Below are 23,815 nucleotides of genomic sequence, written 5' to 3'. Positions count from 1 at the left end.
TATTTACCATAACTGTTGTTTCGATTTGCATTCCCTCTTTAAAGGAGAGATCCTGTACTTGAAAGACAGTGCTGATGAAAAGCGTGAAGAACACCTGCAGTTTGTGTGAATAGCAGCATTTGTATGTTTTAACACAACGCTTGAAGTATTTTTAAGCTATCAGGTCCTATGCTGTAGTCCAGTTTTCATTCCCTCTGTCACATGATCTTACAGTTCCTGTAGCTTGGCTGTTGTTTTGCTTTTCCTGCACCTCCTTATAAATAAAGTAGCCTAAATAAGTTACGCTTTAAATGGCAAGCTGGCCTTTATAATTCATGCATCATTGATATGTACTTCCTGGAGAAGGCCTGAACAGGAAAAACAACTCTTGGAGACAGCAGTAACTAAAAGAATGTTGCCACATATTTTATCTTTTATATTGTCTTGTGTTTCTGTGACTCCTTGAAAAGCAGTCTCTCCTCAAGACAGTTGTCTTCAATACTAACATCTGCGTTCATAATCTCGCCATGCTGTATTAAAACATTGGTAAAGATTCCAAAGAGAACAGCTACAAAATAGCCCTAGATGCTACCTTAAGAACTGATAATTGCTTCTATCTCCTTTAAGTCCTGTCTCTGTCAGACTGCAGCATAGCCTAGGCATAGTCTGGTCACACGCTTTGTGGCTTTGGAGTTATTCAGCCAGTTTTGAGATATTATCAAGGAAGAAAACAAAACAAAAAGGGAATTTCCTTCAGAAGAGAGATGCCAGCCTCTGTAATGTAATCTTATTTATAATGTACTGATGTAAAAAACACAGGTAATGAAGGCACTGGGGACTTGTAAGCAGTAACAGTAAATGCTACTGACTACTCCTACCTGCTCAGTCCTGCAGTCTGGGATGCTGCCAGCAGAGCTAGGTTAGACTCATCCCAACCCCCTGCAGAAGCTAGGGCACACCCACGGTGATACCACACTTATTTTAGCAGAAACTCCCACGCCTTGGGAATTACGGGACTTGCCCCACTCATTTGCCTGTCAAGCCAATTCCTGCAGCCGAACATTATGGCACAGACATGTCCGTACCACCCCGCCTGGGGAACCTGCATGTTCCCCTGGCTTGTGTTGTCTTACCGGGAGAGGTCACGCCTGTGGCCGGCTGGTATGCATTCATCGTGAAGCGTGGCCCAACTGCTTTTACTGGCCCACACTGCTCCAGCTGCCCAGTTACAGGTGGCCCTTGGTGGAGCTGAGCATAGCACCTGCCTCATGGGTCACTGTAGCACACATTCTTCCACTTCACCGTGCGGTTCTGAAAGACAGACAGTGTCTGAACAGCCTGCTCTGTTCCCTAAGCACGTATACAGCCAAGGTTACCATAGCAAATTGCCATCTTTTCTATCAGTAGATTGTATTTGACTGAATTTAAGTAAGTGAAGTAGGCTGTGAAGGACCATAATAGTTCTGCGGACAATATATGAATAACAAAAAAGTGAATGCAACACGTCTTTGCTTACATACAGTGAGCTCAATCTACTCTTACATCGGTACCAGAAGCTGTAGCTTCTTTTAAAAGTTGTTCTGGGCAAAGGTCTGGAAGTGTATTAGTAGAGACTCGGGGATACTGGTGTTTTCTCTCATTGACAACAAATAAGCAGGGAAAGCTTTGGCTTAAAAAACCCTTCTGGTATCCTCATCTCGTGTGACAACAGAAAAGTAAATAACCTGGTAAACTCTTCTTAATAAGCGCTCTTTACAAAGCTGGGAACAGCCCCAGGCCCGAGGCGGGCCCTGCCGCCTTAAGTGCTCCGCGGGCCCCAGCCCCCCGCCTGCCTGCCGGGGCCGCCTCCCCGCCGTCGCCCCTCGCCGCCCCGGGCAGCCACGCCTGCTCACCGCTGCAGGAACCTCCTATTGTCCCGCCGGGGCCTAGGCGGACCGCCGCTCTCCCCGGCCCCGGTCACCGCCTTCCCCTTCTCCTTCCCCGCCCACCGCCGCCGCCCTTTTGCTTTCGCTTTCCCCCGCTGGCAGCCGGCAGCGGCGCGGCCATGGAGAACGGCGCTGTGTACAACGAGACCACCGAGCCGCAGGCCAAGCCGCCCCGCCGCCCCCTCGGCTGTACCCTGCGGCACCTGCGCGGATGGCGGCTGCCGGCCAAAGCGCTCCAAGCGGTGAGTCCCCTCCTCTCCTCTCCGCCCCTCAGCCCGGCGGGGAGCGGCGGGCGCGGCCGGCGGCGCCCCGGGGGAGGGGGGGAGCGGGGCCGGGGTGGCCGGTTGCTGAGTGTGACCGCCCGCCTCCACGGGCAGCTGCCGTGTGCCCCTCCCTGCCCCGTGGCCGGGGACGTGCCGGGTCTTGCGCGAAGCGAGCAGCCCCGGGCAGAATGGCTGCCTGGGGAGCGGAGGAGAGGCCGAAGGTCTCACCGAGGTGGCTGAGGCGGGGCGAGCAGCGGGCGCCGAGCCGCCGGCTGGGCCCGCTCCCGCCGTGCCACCGGCTGTCGCCCGCGTGCTTTACAGGTGTCCCCGTTTGCCAAAAGCGCGGCTTTGATAACGAAGTGGGCGTGCTACGGTGAGCTCCGGCTTCGGGGCCGACCCCCGCCGCTGAAATACTAAACACGGCCCTGGCAGGGCGCAGGCCTGGGGAGATGGCGGCAGGCAGCCTGGAGGGGGGGCTGCTGACTGCGGGCGGAGGGAGGCACAGCCCGCCTTGGCTGCCGGCCGCTGAAGCTGCGGGGAGCTGTCACTCAGCTGGAAAGATGGGGTAGCGTCTCGTAACGCCACCGTCTGAACAGGTTCAGGTTACTTTACGGCGAGGAAGGAGCAGGGTTCTTCCATTCCCGTGTTCGGGCTACAGGAGCGGGTGCTGACATCTGATGGTTGCCTGCGACCAAGGTGCGGTGCTGCAGCCGGCGTGGTTCAGCTTATGTCGTCACCGTTTAAAATCAGAGGGAAACCTCACAGGAAACTTAGTATTTTCTTGGGAGGGCCACGCTGGATGAAAACAGGAGGTTGAAGCCTTTGGCTGAACCTTATGGTAGGGCAGTAGAACTGGGAAGGGCTTGCTGGGTCATCGGGGCTGGACCCCTTCTCCTGCCGTCCCTGCAGCCCGTTTGTAACTTTATCACGCTGCACCGCCTGTGCTAAAATTGGGGCACTAGTTTCTCCCATGATCCATGGTAGAAAATTGCAGCAGAAGGGTACAGTGTTGACGGTGGCTTTTTGTATGAGACATTGCAGTGCATCACTTCATGTTGGGCGGTCCTGTCCCTGCCAGGAAATAAAAAGCTTATATTCTGCTTGCTTTTTGCTACGTGTAATGGTATTCCTAAACGCATTCAGCAGTTGGGTGTGTGATTCAGACCCCGTGCTCAGCGATGGGCTCTTCCAAAATGTGCCAGTGTGACAGCTGTCAATAAAGATGCAAGGAGCATCATTCTTAAGTACTGGCAGGGAGGTAGTGAAACCGACAGTGGGAAAGGGCAGCTGACTGAGTGTGTGTCAGGGTACATTTTCCAGCCAACAAAGTGGCTTTTTAGTTGGATGTCTCATGGTCATGGGAATTGTAGGTGATTTCCAACTCTTTCTCGTTACTTCACCATTGCAGAAAAGAGGACGTTCAGTTTTTAAACTTTGTCTTGCACACAGTCAAAACCCTCAAGCAGAAATCTTGAGTGCTGGTAAAGTAACGGTAACACTGCCAAAAATAATGTTTTCTAAGAGTGTTTAAAAAAATCACACCCAAGAATGCTTTAAATATAAGAGGACATAAACTTTTACTTCGTCTCCTGGAAAACAATAAAGTAAGATCTGCTGGCCGTTGCTCCTAGACAAGCAGATCATTTATATAAGTAGGTTCGCCCACTAATATGCAAATTTATTGGTGTACTGAATCTTAAACTGTTTATTTACTTGAACAGAGGCGTTATTTAACAAGCTTTCTAGGTAGGAAAAAGGAAAACTATGATTACCTTGAACAGGATGGATGGCTGCTTGATATGCTGCTAAAGAATTAGCAGTTTATGGACAGTACCTGTCCTTCAATGAGAGGAAAAAGAAAATGGAATTGTAGTCGTTCATCCTCCTAATTTCCAACAGTTTGTTCCCCCCTTTCTGCTTCCCGTTACCAAAATGCACAGATCTTGTAGTTCTTGGTCAAAACACATTAAATGTGCCCCAGAAATTACTGAAGGTGGAAGTCCCAGTATCTCCAGGAAGAGAAATTTTCATGTTTTGGGAAAGTTGATTTTTGGAAATGCCAGTGATGGTCATTAACATATATTAGCCTTGTGTTACAATAGTGGTTGTTACTGGGATTATGCACTGGTAATCACTCGTGTGGACTGCTAAACAGGGCATTGCACTCAGAAAGTCAGCTGTCTTCATTACAGTAGTGATCAGGTGTTTTACAAAATACTGTGAGATCACCTGCAGAAAACTGGTTTCTAGAACTTGGAAATGTTTTTCTTCTGATTAATGATGGCATACGTTGTAGTCTTAGCCTGTTTTTTAAAGCTTTTTGAGCAAATGAAATAAGGAAAAGGTAACTGCCAAAAGGATGCTGGGAGGCATGCTTATTGAGTGGGTTTCTGGATTGCTTGGGGTTTCTATATAGGTGGAATGTTTTTGTTAGTCCATGACTGATTCAAAGTCTGCAGGAAGGTAAATGGCACAGCACATACTGTGCCAAGATTGAGGTAGAAATGAATTCTTAAGCAGAAATACTTGTCATCCACTACTGTTTTACTTTAACCAAAATGCCCTAACTGGAAAGGAAAAGTGTAATTCAGTCTTAAGCATCTGCTCTTTTTCTGAGCTGTTCACTTCCTATAGTGGCCCTGATTGTGGAGACTAACAGAATTAATATGTGCACCCATCTGAACTAGAAGATTTTTGTACTGGAAATACCGCTTCTGAGCATTTTCACAGGCCTGTTGGAAAATTCATTGATCTGCTTTATTTTTGAAGCATTCTTTTATAGCCTTTCACTTGTTAAATCTGCTTTAGAAACTTGACACCTGTGTAGAAACTTCCAACAGTAATGACAATATCAATGAATGACTTCTTGGGGTAAGGGACAGATGAAGAAGTTTAGTTTCTGGTGTAGGTACAGACAGATAGCACTAGTATTAAAAAAAAAAAAAAAAAAAAGTTAAAACCTGCATCTCCAGTGATGCTTTTCCGCTTACAGCAAGCAGTGCATGCATATGGCGAGGTGTGGATTTTCCTGCAGGAGCCAGCAAGCCCGGTGTGCCAGCCTGGTGCCAGCCTGCCTGTGTCCCCGTGCAGGTCTCTGCAGCCCGTGCGTGCTCTGAACCGTGCCCTGACCTGCTGCTGGGTCACCTCCCCCTGCCCACCCGCACTGGCACCGCAGCTGCAGCGGTGCAGGGCTCCGGGTGAGAGGGATGGAAGGGGGTGGCTGCCTGCTCCGGCCTTCAGGTGTTACCCTGGGCTTCAGGGTGAATGGAACTCGGCCGGGGAGGTTTAGCGCTCAGGAAAATGAGGAGCTACTGAGCTGCCCCTCTTCGCTCCTTACTGATGGCTCAAACAAAAGCAGTAGCGACATTCTGGTATTGGCTGCTAGGGATTCTCCATGGGTTCAGTGTGGAGAAGGCAGATAGAAAAATGCAACAAGGAGCTTTGGCTGCTTCATGTAAGCCTGTAGAGGTCTGTGCTCATCCCAGGACTAACGCTGATGGACAAAGTTGGATCTCCAGCGGAACTGATCTTGGGAAGCTGAATGAAATGTGGAATCTCCTGGCTTGTTTGAAGTGGCTCATGTATTTATACTGTTATCTAATAGTGGGGTGTTACTAAAATGCAGATGAGTGATAGAGATTATAGTCTTCTGGCTAATACTAGAAAAAACTTCTTGCTGTGTTGCATAGCTGTAGCTATATAAACTGAAGTTAGGAACTACTCTTTTAGTGGTATTTAAAACTATTCCTTTTTTTTTTTTGTAGTAGGACAACAGAGTAATCCCTTTAGTTTCTCATAGTGATATCGAGAAGCAAGTTAAGAAACCCAGGCAGAACTCTCTGGCAGCTTATAAATGTGCTGTTGATACGCTACTTTGATTAAAGTTGTCCAAGCCAAAGCTTTTTTTTTAATGTAATGATGTACTCTGTTATTCAGCTTATTAATAAAAAATTGAATATTGACTTGGACAAGTCGCACATAGGACTCTGCTCGGTGAATCTCATTTGTTTGACCCTGAACCCTTTATAGCTACTTTTTGAGTGGCATTCTTTTCTAGTTGTTCGTACACTCAGCAGAGAGGGTTTTTTCAATTATTTAGATCATATTATGGTTATCTGCACTTATAAATTCTTTTAAGGGCAGGTTTATTTCCTTTCTGTTCTTTTTCATCCCACGTGAAAGTGATGGCATTCAGTTTTCAGTGCCGATAAAAAGAGAGAGAACTGCACACGAAAACGTATCTCGCCTGTTAGCTGACCTTGTAAAAATGTGAAATTGAAAGTTGTTGGATGCAGCTGTAAGGAAATCTTTTGAAATGAAAAAAAAAAACCTTAAAAATTGGAAATTCAGAGTTCAAAACATTCCTGGGATGGCCATTGTAGTCACTGTTTTAGGTGCGAGGGCTGCGGAGAAGTTTGCCTTGCCAGCTGCTGCGGGAGAGAAGGGAAGTATGTGGAGGCCTGATAGTAATATTGCAGTTTCCCAGCTTGGGTTCTTTCCTTTTCTGAGATCCTGTTTACTTTATATGATCGCAGTGTTTTCAAAACATGATGAAGTGCCCTTCTGAGGTCTGGCTTAGCAGGGGGAATTTACAGTTCCCACCTGCTAAATTGTTGTTGTTCTTTTTACTGTCAGAAAACTGAAACCAAAGGCTGGTGGTTATTTTCCAAGAACAATTCTGTATTTTAGAGTTTGATATTTTTAATTTTTTTTTAAAGAACCGTCAACCTCATTATTGCCCATATCCTCTTACAAAAATATGATCATCATCCTTATATCAGTCTCAACTTTATGACCAAGTCTTATTCCTACTAATGGTTTTGTTTTAATTTGGTGAATTTACTACAAGGATCTATAATCCCATGTCAGCTTTATGGGAAGAAGGAAACTAGCAAGAAGTGGCCAAAATGAGAGAACATTTTAAATAAAGCAATATTCTTTCTTATACAATAAAATAGTAGAAAATCCATGAGCAGATGCATGTGACTGTACAGAAATTAACTCATGTTCTTTCCTCAAAATGTACTGTGGCAGGAAGGTGAACATAAGCTTCTGCACAGATTAAACACTGTCCAACATAGCTTAAACATAGTTTAAGGTTTGGTTCCTACAAGTATAGCTGAGCTGCTGGGGTTACTGGGTCACAGGCAGGTGAGCTATTAGCTACATGTGCTTTCTCTGAAATTTTATCAAGGGGGGTAACGTCAGGTGTGAGCTTTCAGGGACACAGCTGACTGGGTCAGTGATGTCCAATAGCCCCCTCTGCCGTGAACCCAAAGACATCTAAAGTTAAGTGCAGTTCTAAGTGGTGAGAAACAGCATTTTTGCTTATTCTGAGCAGGATGTGTGCTCTCCATGCTGCCTGCCTCGTCTGCTCCCAGCTGGCAATTGCACAAAACCACAAGTCGGGAATCTTGGCTGTCTAATCAAGAAGCTTGTATTTGGCGGTGTGTGCTCAGCTTACCTGAGTGTAGTCTATTGACTAGCTTGAACAGCAAGTGTAAACCGTGTCCCTATAGAATTGTTTCTGCCTGAAAGAAAAGAGTGCAGAATTTTACTGGGTTCTTTGTAGATTGAGGATTCTCCTTACAGCCGTCTTCATTAGTGTTCGTATCGGAGACGTCTATTTGCTGAAGATACTAGAGACTTAATCCAACTCAAGCATGTTGTTTGTTTGCAGATTCTCTCTCTTCTGGCTGTTATTTGTGAAGAAATTGTGGAGGATTGTATCAAATGTGGTGGACTTTACTTTTTTGAATTCACAAGCTGCACTGCCTTTCTTTTGAGCCTCCTGATCCTGTGTGTGTATTGCACTCATGTATATGAAACATTTGGGGAAGATAAAGTACAGAGAGTGGTAAGGAATTTTTTTTTTTTAAAACCCAACCAAACAATTTCTTGTAAGTGCTTAAAGACTGCTGTGGAGTAAAAAGGCTATGCAGAATGAAACTCCTTCTCTGTTTAAAGGGTAGATTAAAGTAGCTTATACTTAAAAAATTAGTTGAGAGCCCCTTTTATATTGACAACTTTTCCAAAATTGTCATGTTGGTTACCTGCAGGATTTTAGGACTTGTGTGGAAGTCTTTCATGCAGACTAATGCTACTGCATAGTCATCGCATATATGTGTGTATATGGAGCACAGTTTACTGCCAGCAGGATACTTGTAACTGGCCTGTTTATCATATAAAAATGTCAGAAGATCTAGCAGTGGCACAAAGTTGCTCTGTAAAGTCAGTGATAATATTGTACTATCTTATGAGTCTCTGTTCCTATTTGTCTTTGGAGCAAACAGTAGGGTTTTTTACATGAAGGTTCAGATAAGGTACAGACAAGGGAGCATAGTAAGAGATTTCAGTGAGCACATTTACTTACAGGTTTCTGATTTCCCAAATGTTTTACATAGGGAATAATGCTGGCATGGTTGACCTGAGCTTGAATTTGATTGCGAAAAAAGTTAGAGGCTATGAATTAAATACTTAAAGATGACAAAAACAAGGGAGTATGTAATGCAGACTCTTTTAAGTAGTTGATAATGTTGAATGCTGTTTGGAATGTACTTGTAAAATATCTTTTCTGAAGCTTCCATTAGCATCAAAGTTTCAAAGCATAAATTTGCTGACAGATTAGCTCAGCTGCTGTTATGATGCCTCTTCTTTTTCAGGTAGTATATCTACAGTTCTATAACATTAATTTTTTTTATATTTGCAGAATTTTTGGACCATGCCAGCCATAGGTGTCTCTTTTCTGATAGCGTCAATAGTGCTTGCTGCAACCAGCTCTGGGTCTGCTGTTGAAAGCGCTGCATGTGTAAGTCTCAAAATTGCATGATTTACTTTGTATTTATCTTGTATGTTAATTTCTCTGCCCTCAAACTTCACTCAATTTGCAGGGAAGAAACTGGGCCGGGAACAGAACTTGGTGCATTGCCATGTTTCAGGAGGAATTAGCTATTTTGGACCTTCCAGAAACTTACCATAGGAAACCCAAAGTGCAGGCATTCCTCAGGATTGCTGGAAAGCTCTGCGTGCATTTGCAGCTCCCCAGCATTTGTGGCTTGCTTCTGGGTTCCTCAGACTTCACTGCCTTGGCTCCACATTGTTGACTGTCATCTGTCACTGTTCTGACGTTGCCATCTCTCACAGCTTCCCCAGTTCTCTGTACCCTGTCTCTGAAATGCCTACTTTTTTTCTCAGTTGTCCTTTCGTAATGCCACCACCTCACAAAGTCAGCAAGAAACCACGTCTTTTGCCAGGCGTTATAAAGCATGTGTGGAGAATGCTGGCTTGCAAAGGCTGCAATAAGAGCAGCCATTTCCTCAGTGAAAGAAATGTTAGAAGAGCAACAGGGCATGTGTCTCCCAGGGAACACTGAAGAGGCTCAGGGCAAGGCACTGAAGAGGCTTTGGGATGCTGTGGATGTCATAATTCCTCACTCATTTGGCACTTCTTTTGAATAACCTTGGAATTGTGAATATGTGAGTTTAAAACATCGGATTTTGATTTTATTCTTGAATCAGAAAAAATGAGTTAGAAAAGAAAGCAAAATAATGCTGTCCCACAGGCGGCATGGGCTATATAGAGATACACACTTGTATAGTCATCTTCTGTGATGTTGATATATTCAGACATAATGGTTTGAGTACAGAGTCTTCCACGTTTTTCTCTGGAGCTGGAAAACCCAAAACTATTATGATTTAAGACTAACTAGTGTAATTGCTTTGGGGCAAACCCGTTGTGTAAAATTTAGGTAGAAGTTAGAACAATGCATCTGTTCCTTTCTTTTTTGAAAGAAGCTGCTAAAAACAACCTTCTCCTTACCGCTGTCTTGCCATGAATAATAATGAAATGTCATTAAAAAGATGTCATTTCATCCCCGCCTTGCTGACCCAGTAAGGACTTGCTTAGGCTCTGCAGATCTTATCTCCCTTCATCTTCCATGTGTTACTCTTCCTCACTTACTCCCTTTAATCAGCAGCCATCTCTTGGATAAATACTCTGCTATACCACCAATGCCATGCTGCTTTAACAACTATTTTTTGCAATAAAATTAAGATATTAAGGGCCGATTAGAACATATTATAAGGTTCACACAATTAGAGAATGAGAACTGTAGAAACTTTTGCATTAAATGTGCTAGAATTATGACTTCTGATCTGTTTCTAATGTAAGTGGAACTACCAATTTAAGGACTGTAATCTTAATGTATAAGCGTTAAGTATGTAAATAGGCCAGCAGATCTCTCCAAACAATGTTAGAATACCGTTAATGTTTGTATATTTTAAAATCATACATTCCTTTCACTTCACAGACATTCGGATTTCTTGCAAGTGGTGCATTTTTAGCTGAAATTATTACAGAGTATTTTCACAGTCGGAAACAAAACGTCGATGAACGCTCTGAAAATCCTGGCAACGCTCAGGGTGCCACAGAAAATCAGCCACTGAATAAACAAAGCTAACTTTCTGGAATTATTTAATTTTCTCTTGAGTGGAGCAAACGACAATGAATTTTCAGTGCACTGTAGGTAACAACTTCTGTCTCTTTCTTCTAATCAATTTTGTACGCATTGCTCATCACAAATTTTTATAGATCCTTAGGTCAAGTAATGGCATCTTGAGCATCATGTTCTAAGGTAACTGGTCCTGCTTAATAACTGGTTCTGCCACCCGTCCAGGTGACATACACTGAAAAAACTTGTGTCTAAATACAATAACTTAAGGACAACAATGTGCTGGTTTGATTTTGACAGAGGTGACTAATAAAGGTTAATGCATGATGGTGTGATGCATAAATTCTGAGCTATACCCTAAAGATTATATTTTCTGTATAAATGGACCAGATACTTCTGTTACAAGTTACAAATTAGTACAGCAGAATTAATTTTTGTACTTACTGGTCAAACTGTGAATGTAAAAGGGATACCTAATTGCAGCCTTACAGAAATACTTCTCGTTACGTAAGGGCTTTGGGTTTGTTTTTACTATTCCTATGTCTCGATTCTGTCTGTGGAGATCAGTTTAATGGAATAGTGAGTGTAGGGGGTTTATGGAGAGGGTAATGTAATGGTAGAGTAAGGAGACAGTTTTGCACCCTGTGATTGTCAAGGTTTGGACTTGTATGCCAGATTCTTCTTTCAGATTATTTCAAAATCTTTTAAATGTTGTGGGAAGAAACTTGAATAGCAATGAGAGGAAAAAGATGATATTTTCAGAGAGTAGTCTGAAAAATAGCAATCTGAACAGCAATGGGAAAAATGTTACAGCATGTTGGCAATATCCTGGTGAATGTTACTTGCAAGGTTAATACTGTATGCAGCTTGTTTGTGCATAGTTCATGGTAAGTTTTGCCAGAATAGTTACAGACCCCACCATTTCCTTTGTTTATAAATGGCACTAGCTTGAGACTTCTTGCTACTGAGGAGCTCAGTTGGTAAACAGGTAAATAAGCACTTGTATGTACCCTTGATCTGTCTTAAAAGCAACAGGCTGTAGGACTGCGAGAAACACTACTGATGCAACACGTATCAGACAGGTGATGGATGTATCGGACCAGATGTTGATGGCTGTAAAATACATCAAGTGGTGCAAAGGCCTTTTTCAGATGTCTGAGGTAGAAGCAAGACTGCTAGACCTCACTTAAGAGAAAGCCTTTGAAAACAGAGGAAATGGCTGTAAGCCAGGAGATGTTCCAAAATACCAAAGCAAATGAGAAAAAGCTGATTATGCAAAAACAATTCTTGTTTGAGTGCTCATGACATTTGCTGTGTCTTCCAGGCATTAACTGTATTTCATCAATACCCCCTAGCCTGACAAATTTAGAGTCTTGTAACCTGTTGTGGCAGCGTTGAGACTAAGCCCTCCAGAAACTAGCTGAGCAAGCTCTATTTGGAAAAGGATGAATTGTAAGACAAAGGACTGTAAAAGAAGGTCAAAGTTTTTTTTCCAGCACTGCCACTTTCCAATGAATGTGAGTTTTTGATGGTCTCTTTCTAAGCTCCGAGGCTTAAGCTTAACACTACACTTTGCTTGGGGGACGTAAGACATTGACAAGTGGTGTGAAGCACCAGGTTTAAGCTGCAGCTTGGTTTCAGAGCCGTGCATAAAAGACATACTTTCCTTCACAGAATTTCCTGCTTTGTGAAGACCAGATGCTCTTTGGGCTGGTTTTTTTTTTTCTTGTATTTATTAGTGTCCATTTGCACTAAAACCTGATTTCAGTCTAGGTGTACAGAGCTTGCTGTAGCTGACTCTGAAAATGGGGTAGATTAGAGGTGTTTTGTTTACAAGCAGTGTTACTGATGATACGGAACTTGCCATAATGAGAAATATCTCTGCTGTGATTTGCGATGTGTTACTTTGGGGATTGCATCCGTGCCTATGATTAACGTTCTAAGGTGTTCTTTCTTTATTGCCCAGGATCCTGCTGAATTTGTTTTCACATCAAAATGTCTATAGACTCTAAATCTTGATCTATAATTAAAAGCTGTAAATACAGTGTAAGAGTAGCACTGTGCTGCTGATATGTATTAAGCAATGTAGCACCATGACAGGGCTTCTATCTTGAAGTAATTTTTCCTGTGATTTTTCTCAGCTTGAAAATATGTGAATAGAGTTCTGGGTTTTGGTTGTTTTTTTCTATGGTCTTTTCCTCACCTAAGTGCTTTGTTATCGGTGTCCATTCCTGAATTGGAGATACTGGTAGCAAAAGGGATCTGTAAGGTACCTACTGCTGATACTTCGGAGAGAAACTGAAATACAGAGCAAGTTCTTTTTATGAAAAGGTGCCACAAGGAGTTGGTGTCAGAAGAAGGGATTCTGACTGAGATCTCCTGACTCCCATGATCTGACCATTAGGCCTTTTGAAACTAATACTACCAACCTTTGCAGAATGGTTTGATGGATTCTCCTACTACGTCCATGCTGGCATCCCCTGGCATGTTTTGGGTCGTTAGAACGAGAGGCATTTGGCATGTTTTTCATGTTCATTATAGCTGTTTCAAATAGGTAGTTTATACCCATTCTGTCAGCAAATGGCTGACCCGTGTACAGCTTTGAGGACCAGATTCCATCTCTGACTGAATGGGATGCAAGCGTTGCCCTCAGCTAATGAAAACAACAAACAGTAGTCATTGGGACACTGGTCAGTTGTTCTCCCGTATATCACAGGAGCTTACTAATAGAAGAGTCCTGCTGTTCTTTACAACAATATGTATTGCTCCACTCCAGATACTGTTCAGCTGGCATTGATCTGTCACGTAGACTACAAGCAAATCAATTATGGGTTATAAGTTTAAGGCAATTGCTAAATTGTTGCTTCCAAACCAGTTGTTGGCTTACAAAGCAGTTTCTGCGTGGTGGTATCCTAGGCTTCTAAGTACAAGGTGTTCTTTTTGATCTGTTTTAAAATAGCTGAGAAGCAGGTTTGCTAGTGTGTATGCTGTTCTCTGCTTCTGCAAGGGTGTTTCCTCAGCTGCTTTATCAGCTTCTGAAGATAAGGGGCAGGCATGTGTCCCTCCCAGCTGCTCTGCCCTCGCAGGTGAGGTCAGGGAGAGACTTCTTTGCTGCAGCGGCTGAGCGGACTGGTCTGCAGTCTTGACATGCTCCCTTTGATGCTTCTGGTACCAGATTCAGGCTTTGAGTGTCTGGCTTAATTAGACTGATCCCAGAGAATGGTGTTGGAACTGGATTAAACATCTGGTTTTGCAGGAGCTCTGTGCGTGTGGCTGGATGTCTCTTACCCCTCCCGTGCTCTGTCAGCAACACAGTCTGCTTGTTTCCCAGCCTGCTCCTGATGAAATCAGCCTGTTTTATTTAAAGCAGCTATTTAAATTGCTTACATTAAGGTGGCTGATTTTGACTGAAGTGGATTAGGGGTTGTTCAGGAGTGGTGAGAGCTCTGGTAGAAGTGCTGTTACAAGCAGCTGTCTTATATTTCTCCTTCTATTTGCAAAGTAACCATCTTTCTACAATCTTAACTGGTAGTAAAACCTGTGGAAAGCAGCACCTGGCCCAGTACCTCTACCTGGGGATTGTCTTCTCCCTTCTTCACCTCCGTGCTTGGCAGAGGTGCTGTGAGCCTGCTCAGACACACTGAAAGCTTTTGTCTTTTCTAGTTGAGCCCGTCCAAAAGTATTTAAAGGCTCTGCACCCACTTTCAGGCTTTTGTTTACAGTGCCTTGAGAATCGTGCAGAGGATTCTCCAGGACAGTGGGGACTTGTTAAGTGGCTGGACTGTGTGTTTCTCCTCTGAAAATCTGCACGTGCATTGTGGAGATTGTGAATGTTAATTTTTGTGTTTGGCGTTTAGCCCACATTAAAGTCACAATGCTATCAGTGCCCTTTGGGTTCTAAAGACGTGAAGGAATTGTGCCTTACTGCTTGCACTCTGGGCTTAAAAACAGCAGGGAAGGCTTGTGGTCTATTACAACTGGGTTCCATGTTTGTACCATCCAACCTGAAAAAGCAGTGAGCTATCTCACACGCCTCTGAGCTCTGCACAAGATGTTTTTGCATAATTGCCATCATGGTGATCCTCGTTCAGATTTGTGCAATAAAAATACCAAGCTTTCTACACTGAAGGGAAATAAATAGTTTGTGAAATTTTTGAAAGGTTATATAAAATAGTAACAAATCAAGATGCTGGTAGTGCCTTTAAGATGGATATTCATCTTTGTTTTAATCTATTGCTGTAAACATTAGCAGTTCTCTAGATATTAAATTTTATGCTGTTCAGAACTATCACTTTTAATAACTTTGAGAATTTAAATGACTTAATGATTATTAAATCAGAATGATACTACAGTGGTTTTATATATATAAAATTTTTATACAGTTTTGTTGCCAGTGGTGCCTTGAATTTCCATATAAATAATTTTGAAATGCTTAAATATTTTTTCAATTCTAAACCTGTGGTCTTTTTTAATGTATTATGCTTTTTTGGTCTAAAGAACTTTCTAAAATATTTTGTAATCATTTTTTAAATAAAGTATTAGTAACTTCAGCGTTTCTCGTTTCTGCTGCTATGATTTGGTGTTGCTATGTAGTTCTACCAGAGCCAGCCCTAGGAAATAACGTCATTCTTTGTTCCTGGTTTGGAGGGAAGAGCTTGCGTTGGTTTTGCCCGTTACTGGGGAAGAGGGTCCAACTTGCAAAGCTGGAAATTCTCACTGAAAGCTTCCGGGGGAAAGGTCAGATAAGGTCAGTATTGCCTCTTACCACAGGGTCCAACCAAACTAGTTTGCAATAGCCCTTACACCTACCGTGGTCTATAGGTTACTGTGACAAGCGTAATTCAAGTGCTGCTTTCCCAATGTCATGATTAGTTGGAGCTCGAAAAAAATCAAGCGGCAGACTTGTTAAAGGAAGGAGCACAAACTAGCAAAAGGTGTTAAGAGCAAATAATTTCTTCAGTGTAGAAAAATGCAGGTGACAAAGTTACTTGGTTGAGGGGGAGCCGCTGGATCCTTTAAAAATGTTTGTCTGATTGTCAGTGCTAAGGGGCAAGGAAAAGGAAATAAACCTGCATGCTTTCTGGTAGGGTAGCTTTTGTTTTGCAGTCCTACAGATTGCTTATTACCTGGTGGTCATCTTCTAAACAGGAGGAGAACGGCGCTTTCTTCATTGTCAGCACTGAAATTGGAGTGCCATGGTATGTTTGTCTTTGTATTGTAACATTAAAGGTTAAATTGTCTTTTTGATGAGGTTGCCAGAGATGAGTCTTGACCGTCAGGATTCATAAGGGGAAAAGGTCTCTCATGCTTTTAATTACATTTGAAAAGTAGAGGCAAGAAAACAATTGAGGAAAAACGTATTAAAAGGGTACATCAGTGGTGAATTTACACAGCAGGAGAAAATAACTTGGAAGTCCTAAGAAAGATTAATGAAGATTTAATAATTTGGAGCATGACCACACAGTTTTAAGTCGTGTTATTCTAGAATTGTGACAACTCCTTTCTTGGGAGCATAATTCAAGTTAGTTTACTGTAAATTATCAAAATAGCTCAGCAGGGCAAAATGCAGGCTGGTGCCTGCGGCTTTCCTTTGCGAGCGCCCGGGCACCACCTGGTCGCTGCCATCTGCACGTCCGTTGTTCAAGGCATGTCCGTGGGCCCTTGCTTTCGGGTGAGCCTTCTCCTTGCGGCGAAGAGCACGACCAGCCGCCTGCTTTCCCACGCAGCCCCCTTCGGGCTGTCCTGCAGGACCCAAGCAAGGTTAACGACATGGCTGGCGTTCGGGTTTGACTTCCTTTGGATTCAGAACAGCTATTCTTTGCTTGCTGAAGGAAGCACAAGGAAGGACAGTGATGGCTTTTGCGCTGTTCGTGCCGCCCGCAGAGTGCAGGTGCCTGCACGGGCACCTGCCCAGAAGCTGCAGAAGCTTGCCACAAGAGGGCAAAGACGATTCTGTCCATGAAATGACTTGGTCTGGAGGACTTCGCCCTCTCCCCACCTGTATTTTCAGTGGAGTTGGAGCGCCCTTGGCCTCTTGTTTTGTTAGTGTGGCTCTAACCTGAACTGAGCATTTCAGTGATACTGTTTCCAATCCTTATTTCTCAAAATGCAGCGTGAAGGTTTTTTAATATCGTCAGATCAATACTGTTCTCAAGAAGATCCTTTATCTAAACAGTTTGAAAGGGTTTTACTTTTATTCCTTTTGTTTTGTAACCTGTCAAGAGATGTTTTTAAAAATCGTTTTTATTACAAAGTCAAGCTTCAGCTGCATGACTACATCTGCACCTACATCACTGAACTGTGGCTTTGAGGATTTCTGTGGTCTGTACTGCACTGGTTTTCAATGAAAGGTCTTGGATCATGGGTGGGAGAACAAAGGAATGGGGAGTACCTGAGTATTTCCTGGACTCTTGGGAAGTTAAATGAGAGAAGCTTATTATGCAAAAATGCAAATTATGCATGCTGGAAAAAAATCAGAGTCCACAAACAGAAATGTTGGCAAACAGCTGTAAGGCATGCCAGGCAGGGCTTCTTGCAATTCCAGCCCTCTCCAAGCACCCCAGCGAAACTTGCTTTGACCAGCCTGCGTGTCCTGATCATTCATTCAGTCTGCTTGTTGTGACCTATTATCTCTTGGCTGAATATTAGAACAGGACTGGGAAAATAAACCAGACTTGGCTGTTTTGAAGTTGGCAAGTCCTGAGGTGAAAGTCAGGGCTTCACAAGGAGATGATGGCATAAGCACATTCTTCTGCAGCATAACTCCTGTGCAGCCAGATGAGGACAGCAAATACCCAGTCAGGTATCTGTTGCTAGATGTGCTGTGTGGAAGCATGTAGTGTTCTGCAGTGCTAAGTCTGGGGTGTACTTCAGGACTCTTTTTAGTCCTCACTTGGGCTTACTGAAAGCATAATACTGTAAGACAAAAGCATGACAGGTGGGGTTTTTTATTACCATATGCCCTACCCTTGCTTAGAGAACAGTGAATGTTGCTCAAAATAATGCAAGTCTGGCTGCAGTACAGCCCTCCTTTTAACTACTTCTTTGCACCAGCTGTCACTCTCCCAAAAATATCAATGTAGACACCATTCTGAAATCCCTGTTCACGTTGAGCTGTAGGTAAGGAAGGAACAGTTAGTTGTTCTGTGGTCTCTGCACACCACTAACCAAAGACATGGAGCCGCTACCCTGGTGTGAGCAACAAGGCATCCTCAGGAGGACAGACTCTCACCACTTCTATTTTTATTGTTAACACAACACCCATTCTCACCCTCCTATGCCTGTCTGCTCTGTTTCAAAGGCTGCAGATCACTGGTTAGTGACACATTGTTAAACCTCTGCTTCCCATTCCTATCCCTCAAATCTAAACTAAACCTCCCTATCAGTGCAATTCATAGCTACAAACGCTTTGGCTAAAGCTCTGCCTGCTAGTTTCTCAAAACAGCTGGGATGAAGTGGCTATGGAGATCTAGCTGAAGGGGTACAATACAGCTCTAGAAACAACTGTCCTGCTAACGTAAGCCTGTCTGTTTTCTGCCTCATAGTCCTCTTGCTCAGAAAGGCTTGTTTTATGAATAAATGTCCTTGACTTCATACAGTAAATGCTTGTTTCTGCCAATTGTGCCTTGCATTTGAGGGTAACAAGGGCATAATTATTCAACCCTCATGCATCACAAACTGCTGAGCATGAGGTATTAATGAAGTGCTTTGCTGCCACCATAGCTTAATAGCTACAGCTGCAGCATTGTACTCTTGTTTGGCTGGAGTTCATGAAAAAGGGGGATGCAGATCATTAGTTTTATGTTAAGAGTGATTTACAAATGTAGAAATAACAGTAGACTGCGCTAGATGGACAAAGCACTTCTGATTTAAAAGAAGCCATTATACCAGCAGAGCAGTGATTTGTATTTGTGGTGGTACAAAGCCACCAGCACCAGTCCACCTCACACAACCCCCAATAACCTCAATAAAAGAAAACTGTGTTAGTGTAACTGTGCACACTGGCAGGGCTGTACTGGGGGTGGGGGCAGATCATACCCTGCCATCACAGCTGGCTAGCAGTTGTAACACAAGGAAGCTGCAAATGGATGCGTTTGGCTCACTACAGGCTTTGAGGTGATGCACAACTCCTTGCCTGGTCTCTTCCCACCCACCCAGCCATCGCGTTAACTCTTGTTAAGTAAGTGCTGGAATTAAGAGGTGGGTGTTGCTGCAGCTCTACAGGGAAAGTAAAAGGGGTCTCTGCTCAGCCCTACCCCACGACGTTTCTGCTGGGAGGCCAAGCTCCCCCAAGGCTGATGGAGGAAGAGGCACATCTAGAGGGTGACTCAGAGCAGAAGGGTAACTCCTGCACTCTTGAGTCACTGCTGCTGTGATGTACTCTTGGCCTTCTCCATTGGACATGCAAGGGAGAATGGCTGGGTTTAAGGCAAATAGCCTCCAAGATACACTGTGTTTTTCCCTGGGAGAATGGCAGTTACTCTCTTTGGGCTGTAAAATAGGTGCAGGATGAGAGCTGTCTCTAATTTCCTAGTCTGTCCTTGTATACCTAAGGGTTAGGTGTGTCTAAGCCTACACTTGTGGGATTTTTTTTTTCCCAAGGTTTCTAGAGTCTTCCTATAATTCCTCCTATGCCGAGGGCTGCCTGTCTGCTGTTGCTCTTCCTGCACAAGTGCAAACATGTAAGAAAACAACAAGTGGCTCAGACATACTTAATTCAGCAATGACTCTACATTAGTGGCTTGGGGATATTCACCCCTGCGGGGAGAAATGCCTCGCCACTCTGGCTGACCCACCACGTCATCCCCACACACACCAGCTCCACTTCAAAAGCTGGTGTAGTCTCGTCTTTCTGGTAGCCCCTTCGTCAGCCACAGAAACAGGCAGGTGTTTCCTTCACCACCACACCTTCCTTTTTTCTGCACGTACCCGCACATGCAAAGCACAGAGCACTCAGTCTGTTCCTTTTCTTCTGTGCTATTCCCTCTTTTCCCCAGGTGCTCAGTTTGTGCCCAGCTGCCTGCCTTTGCACGGCCCCAGCCTGCGGGCACACCTCCCCAGAGGCACCGAAGGTGAGGGACATGGCAGTGCCTCTGTGCACCAGGCACTGCTGAAATGATTTTAGGGCCAGCACCAAGTGTTGGCATGGGGACAGCTGTGCCTTCCTGAGTTCCTTCACACTGCTGGGCTGAACTTCCTGCCACAGGGAGGAGGGCAGGACTGCTGCTCTCCTGCTAATGCTTTAGAGGTTGCAGTTTATTCCTTTCAAATGGTTGCTTTGTGCATTGCTGTTACTCTAGGTCTGTAAGCACCTAAAAGCGCAGTATATGAAATCTGCAACATCTTGGGCATTTTGAATGCAACTCAGTTCGAACCAGGATCCACAAAAATGCATTTTAATTGAAGTAATTTTAGCTATGCCCTAAGCCTTCCTTCTGCTTCAAAGGCTCTCGCCTTCATGGCTGGCTAGCGCTCTGAAGGAGATACTCTGCTCAACCACAAGTCTCAGCTGAGAGCCCATTAGCACTTATCCAGTGACAAAACTGCTTTTGAAAATATTTATCTTATGCGCCTTTCTGTAAAGCTGCAGTTCAGCAATATGCAAAAACCAGGTGCTGCTGGAGGCTGAATCATGTTCAGGAAGTGATATAAAACCATTAACCCGAGGAACAGCACTGTTGGGAGCTGCTCGCTCAGGCAATGTTGGGTAGCGCTGCTACTCCACAGTGGCCCCCTGATTCTAGCTTCTTCATCTGCACCTTTTCTAGCTCTGCCCTCTTTATTCCCCACTGCCACCACCCCAAAAGGCAAGGTCCTGCTCAGCCTCCTTGTTATGAATCCTCCCTATCATACTACTGTCCCCCCCAGCACAAAACAAGCAGCCACAATATCATGCCTTTGGCTACTCAACACGGACTTCTTAGAGCCAAGCTTTCACTTGCAGTGAGCACTAAGCCAGAACAATGCCAGAGTTTGGTATCTAAATTCTGCCATGTAAAACCAAAAGCTTGTCTTGGCAGCCACCTCACCCATGAGGCAGGAAACTCCTGTGGTGCTGCAACTCTTTTTTTCTTTCTTTTTCTTCTTTTTTTTTTTTTTTTTCTTTGACACCCCCCCCCTTTCAACTTTTTTACCTGCATGAAGTGCTGCTTCTGGGCATGGCCAGACAGCTTAAATTTCACTGTCAGAGCAGCTCAGACAGCAGCTTGGCAGACCACAAAAAGCAAACATTTATTTTTTTCTGCCAACTGCCCCCAGGCAGAGGGGCTGGTCCAGGCAGGTGATGACAGCTTGTTTGATACTTAATAAATTGGCAAATCAGTAACGCAGTAATCCAGTGCAGATAGGAGATAGTAAGAGGATAAAGCCACTTCATTAGTTGTTTATAAATATGGGCTTTCTTTTTTTTTTTTTTTTTGATGCAAGCTCTTGGTTGGTGGGAACCCACTGTATACCGGCCAGTCCCTAGTTATAAACAATGGCACATACTTACCATACTGGCCGTGAAAAACCAGAGTGCTGAGCCAGGGGACTTGCTGAGGCTGATGGACTCTGGGCCCAGGGACAGGCAGAATAGAAACAAACCCTGGAGTAGCCAGCTGTGGATAACCAGTGACCCCTAGAAGGGACAGGCGTAGGAAGGAGCAGCTAACAGCACTTACTGCTTTTCCTGTTTTCCAGTTGCTGTTGTGCTGGAAAAAAAAAAAATCATCCTTCTCCAGGAGAGGAGTATGACAAGCACCCATGCGACTTTCTGACCTGCTTCCTCATAGTGGGGTTAAACAAGCCCTGGGGCCAGGGACCGAAACCGAGAGGTGCCTGTTCCCGATGGGATGGCCTCGCAAGTGTGGAGCCCGGTGCCTCTGCAGAGGAGTGAAAGGCAAGCCCAGGGCTTGGCGCCTGCACCTGCGCTCCAGTCTGCAAACCGAAACGGCCTGAACGGGAGGGTTGCTTAAGAATACCCTAGAGCTTTGTAGGGAGGGCGCTCTCCCGCCACCTGGGTGTAAATCTCTGCAGGCACAAAGAACAGGACGCGGGCCTCCCACAGACCCTTTCTCTGGTACTCACTTCTCCCCATCTCACACCAGCACCTCCTGGATGCCAGCCCAGCGTCAAGCTCATCAGCAGGGCCCAGCGATACGTCACTCCAGCTTTCCTTGGCTTTCAGGTGACAGTCCAAAAGCAGGTCTGCACTTTTGCCCCAAGCTGGAGGGATGGGCAAGGCCACTGGCCAGCACACAGCCTCTCACGCTCAGCAGCAGCATTTTTCTCTCTAAGAACAGCAGAGCCCTGAGCAATTTTAAGTTAAACAGGGCAGAGCATGTGGCAACTTGATGCTGGGTTCCACAGCCTCTGGGTCAGGTTCAGTGCATCCTCCCACAGCTTCAGCAGAACATGAAAATCCCAGACACAGGGTATGACTTGTACATAGCAGGCAAGCAGAAAAGAGACATTTCTATCACTCCAAGCAGGTCTGCCCTTTGAGTACTGACACAGCCAGAAACTGTTGATAGCTGCCAGCATTTCTGTTAGCGCATAATGTGCTCACATTAGTTCCTCCTCTCATAAGCTTTCTACTAACATTTGCACCTGCTTTTCCTTGTGTCCTGCTCCTTTTTGTCCTAATAAGCTCCTAGTCCCATTACCTGGAGCATCACTCAACACACCACCACTCCCTGCTTCATTAGAAGTTATCATTATCCTAGTGTCCTGCTATCCCCTCTATACCCCACACAGTGATTTGTTCCCAAAGCCTTTTAGGAGCAAAGAATCCATTCCTTCATAGTTCACACAAGGCAAACCACAACCATTTCAGGGCAACAGAAAAGCGAGCAAGCTGTCACATTACCTGCAGTGTCTTCACCCAGCCCTGTGGTCCTCAAGTTTTTCAAAGCCACCCTTCCTCTTTTTTTTAAAGTTTCATTTCCCCTTCTCATCTTCCCAGTTTCTACCCGATAAAAGCACTATTCACTTTCTAACTTAGCTCAAGCCCCTAGAGCTCAATCATCAGGGTGAGTTTCTTTTGCAATATGCAACAGTTTGTACCACCTATTTTCTTCCCCCAACATTTACATTTTAATTTTCAGTAAAACTGAACCCCAAACTCTACCTGTGTTGGCTCAAAGGATACACCACACTCATCCTGGAGCTCATGAGCACAGACAACTTTTGTGTGGGATAGTCAGAGACCAGCACATCCAAACACAACAGCAGGGGAACAGTTTTTTTCTGTGGCTCCCACCTCTTGTCCTCCAGCTACAGGATGTATTCTGACACTCCCCAGAGAGCAAGCCACTGCTTTAGTAGAGGAAGGAAAAAAAAAAAAAAAGAGCAAGACAACAATCTGATTCTCAAAGCCATTACATCACCCAAACAGCAAACATAGTTTATTTCTAAAACAGCTGGAATCCTGTATTTGACAAAGTTGCAGACAGATGGAGCTTTCAGAACCAGGCTGACACTGAAGGAAACTTAAAACACTTTTGCTGGCAGAGCTACAGTAGTGAGGTGCCAAAGTCCCTGCCAGACAGAGCTGTCACGCACAGACCCCCAGTACAGCTGGTGATACCAGCAAAACCTGTGCTTTTCTTGGTAGAAACATGTTTCACAAGGAGGATCCGGGGCAAGTGAGGAAGCTTCGGCAGCAGAGATGTCAGTTTTCCAGCCTGAAATCATCCCTAATTAAGAGCACCTCATGGGTCTATGGACCCCGCACTGTCATTACAGCAAAAGCTGCAGGCATACCTTAGACCTGTTGAAAGGCACAAAAACCAAACCAGAACTTGTAATTTACTTCTCTTGATCCAGTGCACTCGCAGCATAACATATTCTTTGGATGATCACAGAGCACAGTTCAGAAATTCTTTGGGTTTTAGACTGCATGACATTCCCCCTGGTTTTTTTTTTTTCCTCCATGTGGTGACAAGTAACAGAGCGATGGGGGAGGCTGAAAAAAATAGATGCTACTGTAGTGTCAGGAGAGGAGACACAAATGCAGCAGAGAGCAAGCTCAGGCTCCAGTCCCAGTCCTTAGCAGGTGCTTCTCCCCACTGCCACCATAGTGCTGAGGTCTCAGCTGCATTCGTGCTGTGTGCAGCAGAACACTGGTTTCCCATAGGACTGCCAAAAGAGGTTAAAGCTTGTAGGAAGGTGCCTGCTATCTGAGTGGGTACCTCAGGAGGTGAAGGAAAAATAGAGCA

General features: G+C 44.6%; 2 protein-coding genes across 2 annotated transcripts in view; one reads left to right on the top strand and one right to left on the bottom strand.

Moving 5' to 3' along the window:
• The first annotated feature begins 2,023 nt into the window (after nt 1-2,023).
• On the top strand, nt 2,024-14,966 carry CMTM6 (CKLF like MARVEL transmembrane domain containing 6). Its single transcript, XM_086467893.1, has 4 exons — nt 2,024-2,146; nt 7,848-8,024; nt 8,877-8,975; nt 10,476-14,966. The coding sequence occupies exons 1-4, from the start codon at nt 2,024-2,026 to the stop codon at nt 10,623-10,625; spliced, it is 549 nt and encodes a 182-aa protein (XP_086324019.1). The 3' UTR covers nt 10,626-14,966.
• A 1,177-nt stretch (nt 14,967-16,143) lies between these two features.
• CMTM7 (CKLF like MARVEL transmembrane domain containing 7) overlaps nt 16,144-23,815 on the bottom strand; it is a 33,597-nt gene continuing 25,925 nt past the window's right edge. Inside the window, exon 5 of the mRNA XM_086468527.1 lies at nt 16,144-16,358. Within this exon, the coding sequence (XP_086324653.1) occupies nt 16,144-16,358 (215 nt within the window). The remainder of the gene's footprint in view (nt 16,359-23,815) is intronic.

This window comes from Leptosomus discolor, chromosome 7, assembly GCF_034619465.1.
Source record: "Leptosomus discolor isolate bLepDis1 chromosome 7, bLepDis1.hap2, whole genome shotgun sequence".
NCBI classification, from domain to species: domain Eukaryota; kingdom Metazoa; phylum Chordata; class Aves; order Leptosomiformes; family Leptosomidae; genus Leptosomus; species Leptosomus discolor.
Note: the sequence above shows the minus strand (reverse complement) of the source record. Positions and strands in the feature narration are given on the sequence as shown.